Source organism: Sardina pilchardus, chromosome 7 (assembly GCF_963854185.1).
Source record: "Sardina pilchardus chromosome 7, fSarPil1.1, whole genome shotgun sequence".
In the NCBI taxonomy this organism is placed as follows: Eukaryota; Metazoa; Chordata; class Actinopteri; order Clupeiformes; family Clupeidae; genus Sardina; species Sardina pilchardus.
The window spans coordinates 23,084,171-23,103,412 of NC_085000.1; the positions used below are offsets into that span (position 1 = coordinate 23,084,171).

Genomic DNA, 19,242 nt, shown 5'->3' on the forward strand with positions numbered 1-19,242 from the left:
GTATCCGAGTCAGACGGCTGAGAAAAGTTCCAGGGCAATGATTACACATTGGCACATGTTAAGGGCCTGTAGGGTATGTGGAGTACTGTACCTTATTTTGGCAGCACTCTTCCATAGACTTGGATTGCATTTAATACAGCACCCCACAAGGTAGAAAGTGGTACTGCAATTACAGATTGGCCAGCGCCTGGTGGTTTGAATGCTAACTTCAGTGGATATTTGGGTAACAAAGAGCAAAGGTGTTATGGCATTTTATTTGAGATGTTTCTTAACCTCGCTATTTTTTTTAATGTTTAAACTAAAACAATTTTCACAAGCCACTAACGGTTTTGCCTGCCAAATCTTTTATGACTGCACATCCAGGGAAAGATGTGAAATCCACAGTAAATAGATCAGGCAAGGACATCACTTTCAGCACAATGTATCTTGGCAGAACTTGGTGTGAGTTATGCAATTTATGTGGAAAAACTGCCTGAGAACAACATGCAGCAATACCTAGCCTAAATGTGCCACTGTGTGTGGTTACCTCAAAAGTGGTGGACAACTTTATCTAGCCAAAGTCTATACAACATACAAAGTATATTAGTGATGGCTACAAAATCCATTACTTAGAAGAGAAGAGGATGGTTGTGGTTTTAAATACAGAGTAGTCAACAATGGTCCCAGTATGTTCCTTCCCCATAAAGCTCAGTGAATTCCTTACTTGCAGTGGTTCACGAGTGCATCCAGAAATGACTCTATTCTGGTTTCAGCTGGCACTAGGAGTGACTTGTGACATCAGAAGAAATTTGAGACAGCCTCCCTTTTAGTGCCTTTCCTCCACATGTTCACCCCCCTATCTGTCTCTCCCTTCCCCTCACTCTCTTTCTCCCTCTCTCTTTCTCTAGTTCAATGGTGTTGTATTCTCTTTTTCTGCTCTCATTAACTACCCAGAGAGAGACATTGTAGCACAGTTTTCCAAGGCAATACTACAGCAACTGGTTTTGGGAAAAGACACTTCCATTTGCAGCAAAGGTGAGAACTCCTTTCTTTTCAGAGCTCCCCAGCCACATGGGCCATTAAAAGCACTACTCTTTTAGACAGGAAGGCTATAGCCGAGGAAACGTCCACCTTCAGGGTGAGAATGGAAACTTTCCTGTTGGCTAAAATCTTTCTACATTCCTTTCTATACTTTTTTTGGTCTTTCCTTGAATTAATTCTGGCATTTGGCAGTAATTGTGGCCTTCTGTTTCTGTTGGGTGTGAAAGAAGAACTGACTGTGTGCAGAGTAGCTCTCTGGCAATGTCAGATCACAAAGTATAGCACTATGTAAAATGTGCTGTTTTTAAATGAGCTAATGCAAGTAGTTTTCTCTCACCTATGCTAGCACTGCTCTAAATGCCAATTGTGTACAGATTTACAACTACAACAGTATGTTCTTAGCTCCTGTTGTACTTTGTGAAACAAAAGTAGATAGTTACTAAGTACTTTCTAACTGCAATAGCATGTGTGAATTGGAAATCAGGCATAATGTTGTGATAATGCATCTGACTACATGACATTCATGTTATACACTTTTAAAACTTCTTTGTTATACTATTCTGTACCTTTAAATTAATAAAGTAGATGACCTTAAAACTCAGCACTGCATTTGCCTACTCCCTCTCACTCTTTTAAATGCTGAGCTATTCTGAAAAGTATGTAGGATCCCCAGAGGGGAAAAGCTCAGCTAACCTAAGTGAAGTTTACAGTACAGTAGGCTAATTCAGCATGTAACATTTGTTTAAACATGTTATATGGTGATATGTTGGCTCTAAGCAAAACCATATATTAACCTCTATAGCTTAGTGTCGTTTTATTAGTGTTGTGAATATGGTAAGTATTGTGAGAGTGTAGGATTACACTTTGTCCAACCCACAGGATGAAACACTTTTCTATATGTTATGCAACATGCAAGCTATACCCTCATATGGGAGAAGAATAGGTGAAGATAGTGTTACAATTTTTGTATTGGTTTCAACTTCATTTTTGGTGCCCTGACAAGTTCCTTTCATTAACTTCAATCACAGTGGCAACAATTTTATTTTTGAGGCAATCACCATCAGTTAGCACATAGATATTTTTTACAGTTGTGTTTTGAATTGTCACAAAAATGATAAAACTGTTGACATGACCCAGCCAAACGAAATTGTGAAATTGTATCCACCCCCCCAAGATTTGTTACTCTCATGTGGCATCCCGCGTCATTCAGTTGGACTATTCTCATGGAACTTCTCATGGAAACTTTTAGAACCCTCTTCCTTTTCGCAAAATGCCCTCACTTATGAGAAAACCGTCTGGAGTAACAACAACATAAAGTTACGGGCGACAAATGAATTGGATACATTCAAAACACATAGGGCTTGGAATCTGTCTTTGCCGCTCTTTATAGTCCCAAAAGTCCTGAGTTATTGCACATTGTACACTTTGTTCCACACAGTAGCATTTCGAATGCTGAACTTTGGGCTCACGCAATTTACAAGCGGCTTTCTGGCAAGCATATCCATGCATATCCTGCCATTATTTTGCCTAGCAAGACCACATGTGTGCGCTACATTATGTGCAGTGAGTGATGAGGAAAAAGGATTGTCAAATTGTCCATTATGATGAGAACATTGCCACCACAATTGCATGCAATGTGACCTCGGTCATCAGTTTTACTAAAACACAAGTGGAAGGTACAGTATGTGGTGTTGAAGGCAGAGTTACCATACAGCTAAAAAAAATACGGAGTGTAGCTAAACCAAATAAAATGTGGTGTAGAATTTATGAACATGTCTTCTTTACAAAGGTGCATTGAGTTCAGAGACGGGGGAGTGTGTGTGTGTGTGTGTGTGTGTGTGGTGGTGGTGGTGGTGGTGGGAACCTTGGGAAATTCTGGGATGCGAGTGTGGACATGTCTCCGTAGTAAAATGCGTCTGACATAGAAAGAACATTTGTGTCCTCTTATATGACTGAAATGTGTAGTGTTAAAATTATGAGCGGTAATTTGTCATTCTAGATAAAACTTAAAAACTAACTAGTTCAGGATGAGGTTAAATTTAGGATTTGCTGAGACAAGACAAAGCAAAGAAACAGAAAGTGACAGTTGGGACCATGGACATGAATGTACCAAGAGAGACTGTTGCTTTGATAGATGCCAACAGATGACCTTTGGCTGAGATTTAGACCAGGACAGAAACCATGGTTGCAAGTGTTTGTGAGAGTGTGAAATCCCAAACATACATTTAAAGTTATGTTGGCTTTGGCTGTGGGCTCAATATTCCATCTACTGGGAGATGTAATAAAAAAAAAAAACAGCACTGATGTCAAAAGTGCTTTTGGACAGGAAAGGGTTAAGAATGGATGTCACCAGACACCCCCACTCCCCTCTTTTCCAAATGTTTTAACAGAGTGCTAAGAGGGTTAAGCAAATAGCTCATTGACTGACTGCATCTGCACCCACACTGTTCAAAGGGTTCATTTGGGATTGTAAACACTGTGGAGTCACTGGGGAGGAGGACATCAGTGTTGTGTAGCGATCCACACACCGATTGTCATTGTGGGTAAGTTTCCTTGCGGGGGGAAAAAATTGCACCAATGAGGTTAAATGGTTTTCTATAAGATGGTGTGTGTATAGATTACAGGCTTGCATCATATCATGTCAAGAGACTTATATTAAGTCTTCTTCACTTGTCCGTGTGTGTATGTGTGTGGCTGTGTGTCAAATGTCTTGACAGGTTAAATACTTTCACAGGAGGGAGTGTGACATTTTGCATCTGTCTTGTTGGAGTCATACCTGTCAAGCATGTTTGTGTCATTTCTTGCGAGAATGTAACGGACAACAGACCATAGCCTGTTGTTAATGTCCAAATGTCTGCTCTAAAATCTGTGCTTAGGTTGACATTGAATATTGTCCGCTTTGTTGTTTTTTCTATCTAAGCCATCAAGGTTGAAGCATTGTTTTGTGTCTTATCCATCCAAAATAAATGAAGTGGCCTATTACATTATAAAAACAGTCAGTAGTCAATGTCTACAATCAGAAAATACGTGACAGTACAGAGTTTGAGTCTTCTCCAATGGAAACACAGTTAAGCTCGTTTTTCTGTGCATATTTTCAGAGCAGGCCGTTTGGAAGACGTGATGTGGTGATACGGTTTGAATGACATGAAATATTGCTCCCTGGGTTTTGCATTCCCAGACTATCTGATGATATGTTATGAGAAACAAGTACAACCCTTACAATTATACTTGACAAAGAATATATCTGCCCCACAAATCTCCTCTTTTATTGACCTCTAGGATCTGAACGTGCTGAATGACATTTTCTTTTCTGCTTATTTCTTTTGGAAAAAAGCCACCAATGAGTTTATTTCAAGTAAAAAAAAAAAATCCTCTAGATCGGGGGTAAAATCAAGGAGAATAATAAAACTTTATCAGTGTCTGGTTATGTCGTGTAATACAACAACGCTGAGGCCCACAAGTGGTGGGGAGTCACAGCCGGTAATGCGTGGCCGGCGTCCAAACTCTTTTGAGCCACGTATCCGTCCCCCAAGTAAAAATACTGCACTGGAAAAATACTGGACAGCTAGAGATGCATGGATAGTTCACATCAAGGGCAGGCTCCCTTGTTGGAGTCGGAGTATTATTTACAGGAGGAGCCCAACTCGCTTGCCTGTAGAAGTATAGTTACATATCTTTTATGCTTAAATTGACATTCTCCGCATCGATTCACTTCTCTGCTGTAAAATGTCTCTCTGTGAACGTTTTCATCAATACAAAATAGTTATTAACATTTAAATCAGTCTCTCTATGGCCTGATTGCTTTTGTCCTGATATATTAAATGATGAAGAAATAGCTCAAAAGAATAACCTAAAACTATTCTCGTACTACTATTACTATATTACATACTTAGTAGTATATGTTATAACGGAATCAGTCAAAGGGAGGACCAGTTTAAGAGTAAGGAGAGAGCCCAAAAGTATACTTCCATCCAATTAAAATAAAATGTAATCTCCTAAAGGGTCTCTTCACACTTGAGCATACCTCTTACAAGTGTATTCACCACCCATGTGTCTTTCTCGTCAGTGGCAGATGCCATGACAGCAGTCATGTCAGTCCCATATGTTAGTCTGCCCTACCCATGCCACTGATAGGCAATGAAGGGAAAGGCAGAGCGGAAGTGGAAATCAATCTCTTTTTTCCTCGGATCACCACATGTTGGAAAACTGTGAGAAGCAGACACATGTTGCGCTGTTTAATCCTATGGGCAACATCTTGACAGGTCTCACGGTTACTCTGTGCGTTCAGTTTTGGGATTTTTTTTGTTGAAATTCTGCATTCGAAATCTTGATGGATTACTGTTTTATTTTTACAGAATTGAGCGCAGAGAACTCCAGAGCCACAACACTCCTAAACTCACTGTAACATTTTGCATATCAAGACACCTGTGCCTTTCCTGTAAGAAGTATGGAGCTACAGAAGATGAATGGTACCCATCTCCACGACTTCCACCCTTTGGAAGAAGGGTAGGTTTCCTCATTGACAGACATTACAGCTACTCAACAACATCACAGTAAAACCAAAACAAATGTTCTAAAGCTTTGTGCTCTTCTCATTCTTTATTTCTCACCATAGGGATTGTAACTCGTGGTAGGTTGACTCTGATAGTGATTGAGTGAGCTTGTGCGTTGTATCTCAGTAGACAAGCTGTAGATCTACCAAGTAATGGCCATAACATTTATACTCAATACCTTTGCTTCAGCTGACCTCAGACTAAATCTGATTTGATGTTCAGCTCTGGTAGCATAAGTTACTTGCCATTGAATTTCACTCACTGTCCTAATGTTTGTTTATGTACAGGTTAAGGCATGCTTTCCCATAATTTGTCAAGGAATGTGCATTCATTTTGCATTAATTCTACATTAATTATGCATTTGCATTAATTTGCTTTGTTACAATCAATCATAACACACAATATATTATTTATGATCATTGTAATATTCACAGTTGGTGTTCAGACAAATTTTGCACAGTAGTCTGAAACATTAGCTTTACTTATCTTCTTACTCGTGTCGCAGGTTTGAACCCGAACAAGAGGAGATGCTGCCCCATAAGAGTGATGGCGAAAAGAAATCACAGTTTACAGATGTGAGTATCTTTGGCAGAATGATGTTGAAAGCCACTGCTGTCAGTCATTTTGATGTTATGCTCCAGTCAAATTGATATAGTCAGATGTAGTTGTTTTTCGTCATTTCCTTTAGTTTGAAGGCAAGACCTCTTTTGGAATGTCTGTTTTCAACCTCAGCAATGCCATCATGGGTAGTGGGATTTTGGGACTGTCATATGCCATGTCCAACACTGGCGTCATCCTCTTTGTGTGAGTAACATTATAAGCACAACTGCAAAGGTATATAACTATGCACAGCTTATACACATGAACCAATGCTCTAGGAAAGAAAACTGAACCATGAATCATCTTTAGGAGGGTCACTGTTGTCCATTGTGAGGCTGTGTGGCATTCTTGGCACACAGAATTGGCACTGGGCACACAATTCATAACTTGTAGCAAGAAGTCACGCCTGATTGTGAGGGTCTTGACCGAACATTGTGTCTGTACACAAATAATCTGCCCTGGTGGGGTGATGGGGGTGCGGCTGGTGCCCCACCAGCTCCTCAAATCATATTACAGAATTTAAATTTAGCCCTGAGCTGACAAATGAAGTATGGCCTCGCCTGCGGACAAGGTGTGCATATGGGGTGAAGGGAAGGGGGTGGGGGAGGAACTCAAACACACGTGCGGCACATTGCTTACACAGAGACCTGTCTAGCACTGCATGTGTCAAGGTAGCACGCAGATAAAGTGTTTGGGAGCACTCTGTTGTGCTGCACATTGAGAGACAGGGGGATACACGTGCATTGATAGGGAGTCAAGTCTCAGTGACATTGCCTGATGGGAACGATCCAAATTACAGTCAAATAAAGAAAGCAAGCAAGCAGGCATGGGACAATATGCTAGTATGAACATTGTACAAGGAAAAAGATATACTGTATGTTTTAGACATATAGACATATGCTACTTCAGGAAAGAGATATATGTCATAGACATACAGTATACTGTAGACATATGCCACTTCTGGTTTTAGTTTTCCAAAAAGGCACAGTATACTGTACTGAGGGTGAAACATATTTAAAGTGTGACATATTGGTTTCATACCTAGCTAGCTTTGGCAGTGACAACAAGTAGGAATAAAGATTTAGACGGGATGATGTACTGTAGCTTTGAAACATGCAGTATGTTTTTGCATTAGATTCAAGCATCAAAATGTACGAAACAAACAAAATGAGCACATTAAGTGCCTGGCATACATGCGTGCCTTTATGTGTTGTTAAGATTCGAAACTCTTATAAGAAATAAGAAATGAGTGAAATTGGGATTGGGCACCGTATTTTGGACTAATCTTCTGCACACTGGCCCTCAGTATGGTGTGGTGTGATCGGCCACCCACATGATTTGATCTCAGATTGAAAACGTATGACTTTGATTAGCCTGTTTACCCAGTTGAAATGTTTATTTTCTCTCGTCTCCAGGGTCTTGTTGACTTGCATTGCTCTCCTGTCGTCTTACTCCGTTCACCTGCTTCTGAAGAGTGCTGGAGTTGTGGGTAAGGATTTTACAGACATCTCAGAAGCACAGTAGACATGTAAAAGCACTACATGTAGTACTTTTTACCTTTTCATTTTTTAGAAGCTCTCACGCCTAGACACCTTACAATAACTAACAGAAATAAACTATGAACCTTGCAATTAAGATGTTAAGTAAGAAATTATTCTCCAATCAGAATCTCTTAACTAACAGTTAACAAAACTAACAACAAAACAGAGAGTGACAGAGAGAGTGCAGACCTCCGCCAAGCGAAAACATAATCGCTTCCTGGATCCATATGGTAATACGGATCACTCCCAAAATGTAATCGTTTCGTCCTTGGGTCATTTCAGTCCTTCCCTGAAAATGTTGTTGAAATCCATCCATGGCTTTTTGAGTTATCTTGCGAAAAAAACAAACAAACAGACAGACAGATAAACATACAAACAAACAAACAAACAAACAAACCCTGATGAAAACATAACCTCCTTGGCGGAGGTAACAATGTTCTATGCTTCATACAGGATTAGTACGTCATCTAAGTAATGTTATTTAATTAGTCTAATTGCCTTTGTTTGAAACACTTGATGTCAATATTTCCCAGGTATTCGTGCATATGAGCAACTGGGGATGCGAGCCTTTGGTCACCCCGGGAAGGTGTTAGCTGGTATGGTGATCACTATGCACAACATTGGGGGTAAGTCTCAGCATGTTAAAAGTCTCCTTTGCTGTCATTTAGCAATCTCTATCAGATTAATCTGACAAATGTCAATATGCCAAAGGCCTAGCACCCAATTCAGACCTCTCACATCCATAATCATTGCGTCATATATTCACCATATGGTGCATACGAGTTTTGTTGTTCTGGCAGGTGTAGTATTGACATTATCTCATGAAGGAAAGAGAAATGGACACAAATAAGGGCACATCTTGTAAAGCTGTACCGGGAACATGTTTTTCCAATGTGGTGGGCTAATGTTGGACCTGGCACAAGCTGGAAACCACATGGACGCACACTCGCTCATAATCACGTGGAGCGTTGCTACTGTTACATAACATATACCCTTGTGGCCTATAAAACAAATATTGAATTGTTTGCTGCCAAGTTTTTTAAACGTTGCTGCAATGTTTTTTGCCTTTTGCTAAACACTGAAGCCACCAGCGCAGCCACTCGTGACTTGTGTATGTTTTTGTGGCAACCCCTTGAGAGAATCTGTTGTGTCTCTTCTCAGCCATGTCCAGCTACCTATTCATTGTGAAGTACGAGCTGCCCCTGGTCATCCAAACCTTTCTGGGAAAGCATTCCAACACTGGGTGAGTGCCATTTCATTCCAGTGCTGTAAAAGTACACAATTCTCCCTTGCCACATATGAAATGACAGTCTATGCTAAGGTTCAGCGTTACATTAAATCTTTATCAGTTGGAAGTGATAGTTCACCTTTTCTACATTTGTTACACATCAATCTCTACCTTATTACACAAGGGTAAAGAAGAGGCTGGCTGTCTATCTGAGTTTACAAATTAAGCCTGCCATATGGAGAAACAGATCGGGCTCAGTATAGCAGTATTAATTTCCAACGTGTAGTTTCAGGATTGAAATATCCTTACGTGCATTCTTTTGGGAAAATCCTCTCCACAGGGAATGGTTCTTGAACGGCAACAACCTCATTGTCATTGTCAGCATCTGCATCATCCTACCCCTTGCCCTGATGAGACAACTGGGTATGTCGGCATGCTTATAATAAACGGACAGGCTTGAAACTGTCCGGTTGCAAATGCTCTGCACCATGTTGAGACACAATGAAGCAACGTGTGATTACAATTGCGCTATAAATAAATTGTGACTGTATTTGCAGGGTATCTTGGCTACACCAGTGGTTTCTCTCTGAGCTGCATGGTATTTTTCCTGTGCTCGGTAGGTGGAGTTCAGCACAACCAATCAAGTCACAGTTGAGAGTTATTGGTGTGAAGACTTTCCATTTCATTTTTTTTTTTTTTTTATCAGTTTCAAAGATAGAGGGTAATGCCAAAATATCAATCTGATTGACTTATCAACTCAGCTTCTTGTTTGAGCCATTTTGTAATATAGGGCCTGTGGCCCAGACTTGGGTTCAGCCTAGGTTTAGGCTAAACGTTCTAAAAAGACTAAAAGACCATAGGCTTAATCCAAGTCTAGGACGTCAGACCTTTAATATGCTATACTGAAAATAATGCTAACAAAAACATATAGGGGAAATACTGAAGCTTCTAAGTGAAGCTTAGAACAGGTCAACTTTGAGTAACTTATCCTGATAAATCTTATGCAGTGCTTTCACACTAGCATCATATAACTATTACATTTACAGATTGTATTTACTCACTTTATGTTGACTATCTAAACAATGTATAGAATGGAGCACATTCATTCATGATTTCTGAGTACATTACAACCTAATTTACAGTGGGGCTCATACGTATTTGAACCTATTCTGAACTTATACTTAAACCTAAGTTGACTAAAAAGAGGAATATAAAATCATCTTTTGGAAATTGATCTTAATGCCTTAAAGGGATATTCCGCCATTTTTGGAAATAAGCTCATTTTTATAAATATCAGTTGTTTTGCTCGAGGGGAGGTAGAAAATGAGCTGAGCAGAATAACCCTTAAGTAAAAGATGATGAACTATCCAGCCTTTAAGGACACCAATTGTATTTGTTAATGTATAATGTATTGTAAATAAAAGTTCTTCCATACAGGGGTCATAAACTTATTTGCATGATCCCTGTGTTAAATTCCCATAGAGGCAGGCAGATTTTTATTTTTAAAGGCCACTTATTTAATGGATCCAGGATACTATGCATCCTGATAAAGTTCCCTTGTCCTTTGTAATTAAAATAGCCCCACATCATCACATACACTTCACCATACCCAGATTGGCATGGTGTTTTCAGTTAGCCTATTAGCTGGTTTGATGCTCATTGAGCTCAGTGCAACGCAATGGGAATTTAACATAGGGGTGCAAATACTTATGACCCATATTTACGGAAGAATATGTATAAGGAAGAACATGAATTTATTTATGATACATTATTCATCCACAAAGAAAATTTGTGTCCTTAAAGGTATAGGATATTTCCTCATTTTTTCACTTAAGGCATGAAGATCAATTTCCAATTTTAGGCAACTTTAGCATGGGTTAAAATGATTATGAGCCCCACTGTAAGCTTGGAGCATAAACACAGAGGAAGTGCACTATGCGACTGTACTTGGTCCAAAGCCATCAGCCATGTGCAGAAGAGCTCAGAAAGCTGAGTGACCAACCGCCACCACATGGGTTGGATTTCTCCTGCTCCCCAGCAGCCAAATGTGCTGTTGCTTCTTGGCTGGCCCAAATAATCTGTGAAATCCATCAGATTGTCAACACTGCTCTACTGAAGCTTGTTGTGTTGTGTTGTGTCTGTCTGTCTCATTCTCATCTTCCTCTTTGCAGGTCATATACAAGAAATACAACATCCCTTGTCCCTTTGAGACCTTCAATAGCAACAGCTCCTACATAAACGCCACAGTTGAAGAGGAAGATTGTGAAGGGAAGCTTCTCACCATCAACCAGCAGGTTAGGGAAATCCATATCTCGTGGCTAAGGGCCAAGATGAGGAGTTCTAAAAGGGGCAAAGATTCATAGAAGTGCGTAAATTTACTCAGAATTAATTTTGGGGGTGCACCTTAATAAGGAGTCATCACCACATAAGGTTGTAGTCTATTTTTAGGCTTTTTGGGAAGGCTATTTATTATGCCACGAGATCTGTACATCTAAACTTCAAGCTTGTTACCAGAAGCCATGTGCCTGTTATGATATCATAGTCTTAAGACATCTCAAGATAACTTACTTTGGCCACCTCTGCCTAGTTACATCAATTGTTAATAATCTTGTCTTATTTGTGCTATACAGTGGTTCTCAAACTGGGGTCCGCAACCCATAGCCAAGGGGTCTGCAAAATAATTTGTTTTAAATTATGTGTTGCGGTTGAAGTTTATCATTTAAACAATTTGCATCCATAGCAGCCCTTTTCACCAATAAAACAAGCCAATTGGTCTATTTTCTCCCACTTACATTAACATTTGACCTGAATCGGTTCACGAAGAACCATTCATACTGCTGCATAGCTTGGCTAATATGCCAACTAGCTAGCTGATGATTGTGGAGAAATGTTTGTTAACCTATGTTGTCAACTCATGCAAAGTTGAACTCATGCAAAGTTGAAAGACCAAGTAACACACCTGCCAGAACGCCCAGGATAGTGAACCTGTCCACGACCAAAATAGAATCAAAATATTGATTTAATTTTCTCTTGATCAATATGTTTGTTCTGACTGTGTCATGTGTCAACAAGACAATGTGGTGAAATCATGGAATCAGAAACATTTTTTAAAAGATTTTTATGAAAAATGGTGTGTCCAAAGTTATTCATTTAAATAATTAATTGAAACATCTTTATTTGCCATCAGGACTCTCAAAATGGTTCTTATAATGCACACCAAGTCTCCATGTCTCCACAAGATACATGGTAGGCTACTGTAGGTCTCCGCATCTTTTTAGCAGCAGTCTGGGTTTTGAGGAGGAACAATTCTTTGTCATCATTCTGGCCTTGTGCTCACGTTTTAATGGATTGAGGTATGGACTCTGGCTGGGCCACTCTAAAATGTTGATATTATCTGTTAACCATTTCCTGCTTTGTTTGGCTTTATGTTTTGGATCATTGTGTGGTTTAATGGTCCAATGGCGCCTGTTGGGGCAGGTTTTTCGGCAGACTGCCTGATCTTTTCTTCCAAAAATCTTAATAGCCCCTTGTTTTTAGTGTTACCATTTACTATGAGAAGGTCACCAGGTCCCACTGGTTGAAAAAGCATCCCAAAAGAATCACTTTCTCACTCCCACATTTGAAATGGACGTGGCGTCATTGGGATTTAATGCTACCTTTTTATATGCCAATCCCAGGCCAAAATCGAGTGAAAGCTAAATTCTTTGTCCAGATGTGCCATTATAAAGGTTAAGCTGAGTTGTGCATGTTTGGAGAAGAGTGATCCATGATCAGCATCCATGATGACCAAGTGGTCCATTTTGAGTTGGGGTGGACCACTTGGTCTTGGAATAGAGCTTTAGAACTGGATTAGTTTTGGGTGTTTTTCCGACAACGGGGGCTGGCAACATTGTTAGATTAAATGGCATGAGAAAAAAGGACTTTATCAAGAAGAAAACCCTCAGGCATTGAAAAGGGAACCTTGAGCTCATAGTCAGCATCGGACTTTTAAGCAAGACAATGATCAATCCAAAAAGTGAGTACAAGGCCAAATAATTGTTCCTGCCTCAAAACCCAGATTGTTCCTAAAAATATTCTGTCTACAATCACTGTGGAGACATGGAGAGGCTTGGTGTGTGTGTAATAAGAACCATTTTGAGAGCTGTGATGGCAAATAAAGATGTTTCCATTGATTATTTAAAAAAGGGTATGAATCATTTCAGACACTCCATTTTTCATAAGATTTCATAACATTTTAAAAAAGAATGAAAATGCTTATCTTTCTGATTCCATGTTTCTCCCACATTGTCTTACCTTTTGGCATGTGTCAATGTCATTTTCAGTCAGAAAATAAGATTAATGTCTGATCCTGTGTTTAGACTGCCTACACAGTTCCCATCCTGGCGTTTGCCTTTGTGTGCCACCCCGAGGTGCTGCCCATCTACACCGAGCTGCGCAAGTATGTGTTCTGTAAACTGTAGCCCACAGCATAAATAGTGCTGAGCCGTATGCCATGCATCATACTAGACTGTACTGTATGCACAAGCGTAGCGCATGTCTGTAGCACTTAGAATTGGCCTTTCTAAGAACCTCATTGCTTCATAGATATCTATGCCCCTCCCATGTCACACTTTTACCTTGAAATGATTTGCTTAACAGACGTGTGAAGTAGGCCTAAGCAATGACTACTCTTCTTGGTAGGATTTCCAATTAAATAGAAAGTATTAATAACGGAATTGTCCGTCTTCATGTCAATTCAGAGATACGGTTGTGATTTATTTTTGTTTTGTTTTTTTGTTTGTCCCAATGGTGTTCTTCAGTGCCACCAAAAGGCGCATGCAGTCTGTTGCAAATGTGTCCATCTTGGGCATGTTTTGCATGTACCTCCTCACTGCAATCTTTGGCTACCTCACCTTCTATGGTAAGAGAAGACCACCGACACAGTCAAATTCAGTCACTACTAGACATTGGATTGGCTGGATGCCAGGCAGCAAAGACATATGTACTGAAATGTCATTCAGGTCTTCGTGCTCTGTGCCTCTGTGTCCTGGGGAATACCTGTACCTTGTACTCTGGGTGTTTATTTTATTGTACGTTTGCAGTCGGAGTGACATCCGTTGTTTTGAACTGACAGGAAATACGGAGGCGGAGCTGCTTCATACGTACAGCAAGGTGGACCCCATGGACACGCTAATCCTGTGCGTGCGATTGGCTGTTCTGGTGGCCGTCACGCTCACTGTTCCTGTTGTGCTGTTCCCGGTGAGAGCATATTATAAAATATTTATTAATTTAGCAGATTCCTCTATCCAAAGTGTACAGTACAGTACATACCGCATGTCAACTATATTACAAGGGCCACTGTCCCCCGAGCAACTTGGGGTTGAGTGCCTTGCTCAAGGGCGTAATGGTGAAAGCCGGGTATTGAACCCACAACTTTTCAGGCTACCTCATGCTAGCCCAGCTCATTAGCCACCGTTGTGGAATAAATTTGGCCTGACAAGGTCAAAGGTCACACTGGCGAAATGCTTCAGTGTAGTGCACCCAACAGACAGATGCGAAGGTTCAGGTCAATTTTATGCACTCTTAGTTTGAAGGCTCAGAATTGAGCTCCTACATGAAGACCCAACTGTGACTTACCTTAATCTACCATGGCCTTCTTCCCTATCCAGACTATTCCTATTTTCCTTCCCTTGACCTAACTTTCTACTGTATGTAACCTCTATGGAGGAAGTACGTATAACTTAATGCTGCACTAATGTGTCCTAGTCATGCTGTACCTTGAGCCTTTCCGGTTTTTGTAAGCCACTTTGGGTAAAAGCGTCAACTACTGTAAATTAACAAAATGTAGTTGTAAGCATATCAGAAAATATCAGAAAATACTTGTATGCATTAATTTTTCTAAAGTCATATAAAGAAAGAGACATAACAGTAGGTTGGAAGCTTTGACATCCATCCAAAAAAAGTAATATCATGGATCATGACGCATCAATTAAATAAATCTTGAAAGGCTGTGGGAAATAAACTGGACAATGTCACAAAGCCAGTATAGTCTAAGAATATAGTATGATTGCTACAACGCTTATTCTGGAGTAGACTCTATTTAGTCTTGCCATTACAGACCACAGATTGCGTCGGCTTGCATTCTTGTGGGGAGTCATGATGAGACGTGTGTGTGTGTGTGTGTGTGTTTTCAGATCCGTAGGGCTCTTCTGCAGCTCCTGTTCCCAGAGAAGCCCTTCCACTGGGCCCGCCACATCGGCATCGCCGTCTGCCTACTCTTTGTGGTCAACCTGCTGGTCATTCTCGTGCCCAACATCCGAGACATCTTCGGCATCATCGGTAAGAGGGGAGGACTGCCTGGTCGCGTCTCAAACTCCATCTCAACCAACTTTAGTATCACACTTTTCTCAGCCAAATACCTATTTATGATTGTTACCATTCTCAGCCAAATACCTATCTATTATTGTTGCCATTCTCAGCCAAATACCTATCTATGATTTAATTTCTCTGTATCTTTGAACTCTAAAGTAAAAGTGAAGTGAGTGATATTTACAGTGTTGCTCCCTTTGAACAGGCGCCACATCTGCACCCAGCCTAATCTTCATCCTGCCTGGCCTGTTCTACATCCGCATCGTGCCCACAGAACAGGAGCCCATGAACTCCAGACCAAAGATCCAGGTAGGCCTCCACCTTATGATTCACACGAGCTTCTGTCTCCGTGGAGACACAGCACACAGCAAACACAGTGCAAGGAAATGACGTGTTAATGTCGGCAAGGCAGGTGTGATAGTAATGAACAACACCTTCCTGAAATCTGCAGACAGATATTTTCTTCATATACTTCATAGACTTTCTTATAAATCCTCTCTCCAACATGCTCTCACTGTCCCCCCCTGTCCTCCCTGCCCCCAGGCCGCCTGTTTCACTGCTATGGGCTTCGTCTTCATGACCATGAGTATGACCTTCATTGCCCTTGACTGGATCACGGGAGAGAAGAGGAGCGGCGGTGGACACTAGTACCACCCCCTGTCCAAGAGAGGTCTCGACGCCTGTCCCCGGGGTCACCCTGTGGTCGTCCCTGACCCCCCCGATTCAGGTCGGTCGGGCCAGTCAGGCGAGCGGAGTCAGCCACAGCGGACAGGCCGGACCCCCCTTCCCTCTGACCACGTCTTTACCTCCCTGTGTTGCGGTAAAAAACCCGTGTTTCCCGCCACCACCTTTGAAAAAAAACAAAAGAAAAAAACAACGAATGCTAATGTCTGTTAACTATGATGAATTTTCATGGTAGCCATGATAGTCGCAGAGGAAGTGGAAGTGTGAGGTCACGTCCCCGTGGCAGCAGTTTGGGGAGACGTCTCAATTGTTTCAGAGATGATGACCGTTTTTTTTTTCGTTTTTCAAAATGATATGTTTTGTTTTTTTTAAAAAAAAAGCTCAAATAAAAAACGACCCAGAATATGCCTGAGACAGGCCAAGCAAAATGGTCCAAGACAAAAGGGGATGCCAGAATAGGAGAAGAAAAGAGAGAAACAAAAGAATAAATAGAGAGGTATAAATAAATGTGAAGAGGCTAAATTTATCCCCTTGGGTGGGACCTGGAATGTCCAAATGCTGTGCTCCAACACTAGCTTTTTTCTCCTGTTTTTTCTCGCTTTTTTTGTTCGTTTCGCTCTTGCCACGGAATCTTGGGCTTGACGCAGCGCTGCAACAAGATGTGGGACTGGAAAAGTACACACCTCAATTCACTGTTGTTGTTTTTTTGGTCAGAAAATCACAATGCTGCTAGACCTACAATAACGGTGTACTTCTTGAATGGACATTGGAAAGATTACGTAGTCTGGTTCAACCCTTTATCTTGTTTCCGCTGTTGCAACGCACTCGATTAGATTTGTCAGGGTCTTAGTTGAGAGTCCAACACTAACAAATTCAACATACTGCACATTTCCCCCCAAATCCCTCGAAGATATGATCATTTTAATTGTTAGCTGTGGAGATATATCAGATCAACTGATACTACTGTGAAAACTGTGCTGGAGAATAATTTAAAAGATGTAACCAAGAGAGACCTTTGATATAATTAGCAATAATTTATTTATGTCCAATGTAGACCAGTCAAAATGAGGAAACACTTTTTGTGCTTCAATGTGAAATGTTTTGTGAGGGGCGAGAGAGGAGGTACCAAGGTTTTTGTTTTTTAGATTTTCTAAGGAGGATTCATGTCCCTGTGTTTCTATGCAGCTATACACTACATTTATCTTGCTGAATCATACGCCGCTTTGATCTGTACCTTTTGGCAACAGGTTATAATGGATGACTTGTGAGAGCTGTTGTTCAGGAGAAGAAGTTAATGGTAGAGTGCTTTTACAGAAGCACTGTTTTGAGTTGAAGACTCTAAACTCTCCCCCACACCAGTGACATATCAACCACGTGTCGTAGTACAGTAGATGTTGTGTCCTGTCTTTTTGTCATTATGAAATCCAAATGACAGGGCAGTGTTATGTTCCCATTATCAGTAATCAACATGCCTGTTCTCAGAACTTCAGATGCCTTTGTCATACGCTTATATGCTGTCATGGCGTTACATATTTTGATAGCTGTCATTACTGATACTAATAATATAACACTGTCATATGGATACATACTTTCATGATGGTAGTGATAAAAAATGTCATGTGCTAGACATACAGTATTTATGATGACGTGATTATATCAGTGTTATGATTGTGGGTTCAATTATATTGTTCATGTTTTTTTCAACATTTGGTTTGGTACAGTTCATTCATTGGAAATGACTTTGCATGCTTACCTCAAGGCCTGGATATATACTAAGCCAAGTGGTGACAATCACCAGTCAACATAGATGACACGAAGATAAGGGAGAGGAGGGGTATGAAACCATTTTGTCATATCCAAGATCTTATAGACTTATATAAACTGATGTGAGAATTTACACAAACACGTGTTTACCATGCAATTCAGAGGAACAAGTTACACTGCATCGGCTGAGTCATCATTAAGCCAGTGTTGAAGTGAAGTCAATATTCTTACTGGTGTTTCATGTTTTGTGTCCATCTTGACTTCCTCCACATGTGTTCATATATGATGACTGGCTATGACTCAACAGTGGAAAGAGCTGACCTAGATGTCGATTGGTCCATTTTAGGGCTCTGTACTGTTAGGTCACTGAGACGGTGAGCCTCAATTTGTTTCATCATGAGCCTCAATGTTGTTTCAATAAAGGTGATTGGTCATCAGATATTCCGGTGTATGAGTGTTCTTTACACAGTCCAGGGGGAGAGGGGTAATGAATGTACTGTAAGTCTGGTCAATGATGCCTTCAATCCACTGATCCACAAAACTACAGTATACAGGTGCTGGTCATAATTAGAAAATCATGAAAAAGTGTATTTATTTCTGTAATTCCATTCAAAAAAGTGAAACTTGTATAACACATTCATTCCACACAGCCTAATATATTTCAAGTGTTTATTGCTTTTGCCCAGTTCAGTATCTTAGAAAATTAGATTTTTGTTTGTATATATTGTGTGTAATGAATGAATATAATATACAAGTTTCACTTTTTGAATGGAATTACTGGCATACAGTAAGTCAACTTACTGATGATATTGTATTTGACCAACACCTGTGGAGCATATGCCACTTCACACAGAAGATTTCAAATGAACCGGGCTCCTAGCTCTACTTGCAACATTTACACTGTACGTTTCTACAAATGTTTTCCATATTCCACAGCTGCAGCACTATGGACGTTGGAGGAACTGTCGAAACTCCTTGATGTCAAAATCCAAAGAACACCACACATTTGCATTTTGAATGATGATTCAGACCTTGAATACTCCAAATTCCAAAAGAAAATGCTGGTGGCAAGTTTCACTGCATCTAGGAAAGTTGTTTTGCAGTTGTGGATCAACCCTCGTATACTATTCAAATGTTTTTGAGTTATTTGGATGGCATTGTAAATTTAAAATACCATACTGCCCAGCTGGACAAGGTCCAGGAACTCACCCTACAAAAATGGGATGCATTAATATGTAGGGTCTCATATACCCTGTGCAATGAGGTGCTTTGTTGTGTAACATATTTTTCCTCTTCTTCTCTCTTTTTTGTTAAAAAGGTTTTTTTTTTTCATTTTGTATTTTCTATCTTTTATTTTCCTCTCTTTTTTACATGATCATGTGTGTGCTTTTATATCTCATCTCGTGTAACCGTCTAGCTCCCCGCCCCATTTATGACACTCAATAAACAGTTGATTGCAAAAAAGATGACGCCTTCAATGTCATGTTATAAAACGTTATAAAAG

At 40.3% G+C, this 19,242-nt stretch overlaps 1 protein-coding gene across 3 annotated transcripts; it reads left to right on the top strand.

Annotated features, from left to right (window-relative positions):
• The first annotated feature begins 819 nt into the window (after positions 1 to 819).
• Positions 820 to 16,340, top strand: slc38a5b (solute carrier family 38 member 5b). Of its 3 annotated transcripts, none has more exons than XM_062541347.1 (17): positions 820 to 1,014; positions 5,376 to 5,526; positions 5,636 to 5,650; positions 6,079 to 6,148; positions 6,262 to 6,377; positions 7,589 to 7,662; positions 8,248 to 8,340; positions 8,876 to 8,957; positions 9,283 to 9,365; positions 9,500 to 9,558; positions 11,114 to 11,236; positions 13,301 to 13,380; positions 13,742 to 13,842; positions 14,056 to 14,180; positions 15,116 to 15,260; positions 15,496 to 15,599; positions 15,834 to 16,340. In XM_062541347.1, the coding sequence occupies exons 2-17, from the start codon at positions 5,468 to 5,470 to the stop codon at positions 15,936 to 15,938; spliced, it is 1,434 nt and encodes a 477-aa protein (XP_062397331.1). In that variant the 5' UTR covers positions 820 to 1,014; positions 5,376 to 5,467; the 3' UTR covers positions 15,939 to 16,340. The 3 variants fall into 3 exon arrangements, with proteins under 3 accessions (XP_062397331.1, XP_062397333.1, XP_062397332.1); XM_062541348.1 differs by lacking the exon at positions 820 to 1,014 and adding an exon at positions 3,414 to 3,563; XM_062541349.1 differs by lacking the exon at positions 5,636 to 5,650.
• Positions 16,341 to 19,242: the final 2,902 nt, after the last annotated feature.

Coding starts and splice junctions, on each gene's coding strand:
- slc38a5b (XM_062541347.1), top strand. CDS start 5,468: ATGGAGCTACAGAAGATGAATGGTACCCATCTCCACGACTTCCACCCT. Junction 11,237..13,300: donor TTCTCACCATCAACCAGCAG/GTTAGGGAAATC, acceptor TCCTGTGTTTAG/ACTGCCTACACAGTTCCCAT. Junction 15,600..15,833: donor ACTCCAGACCAAAGATCCAG/GTAGGCCTCCAC, acceptor CCCTGCCCCCAG/GCCGCCTGTTTCACTGCTAT.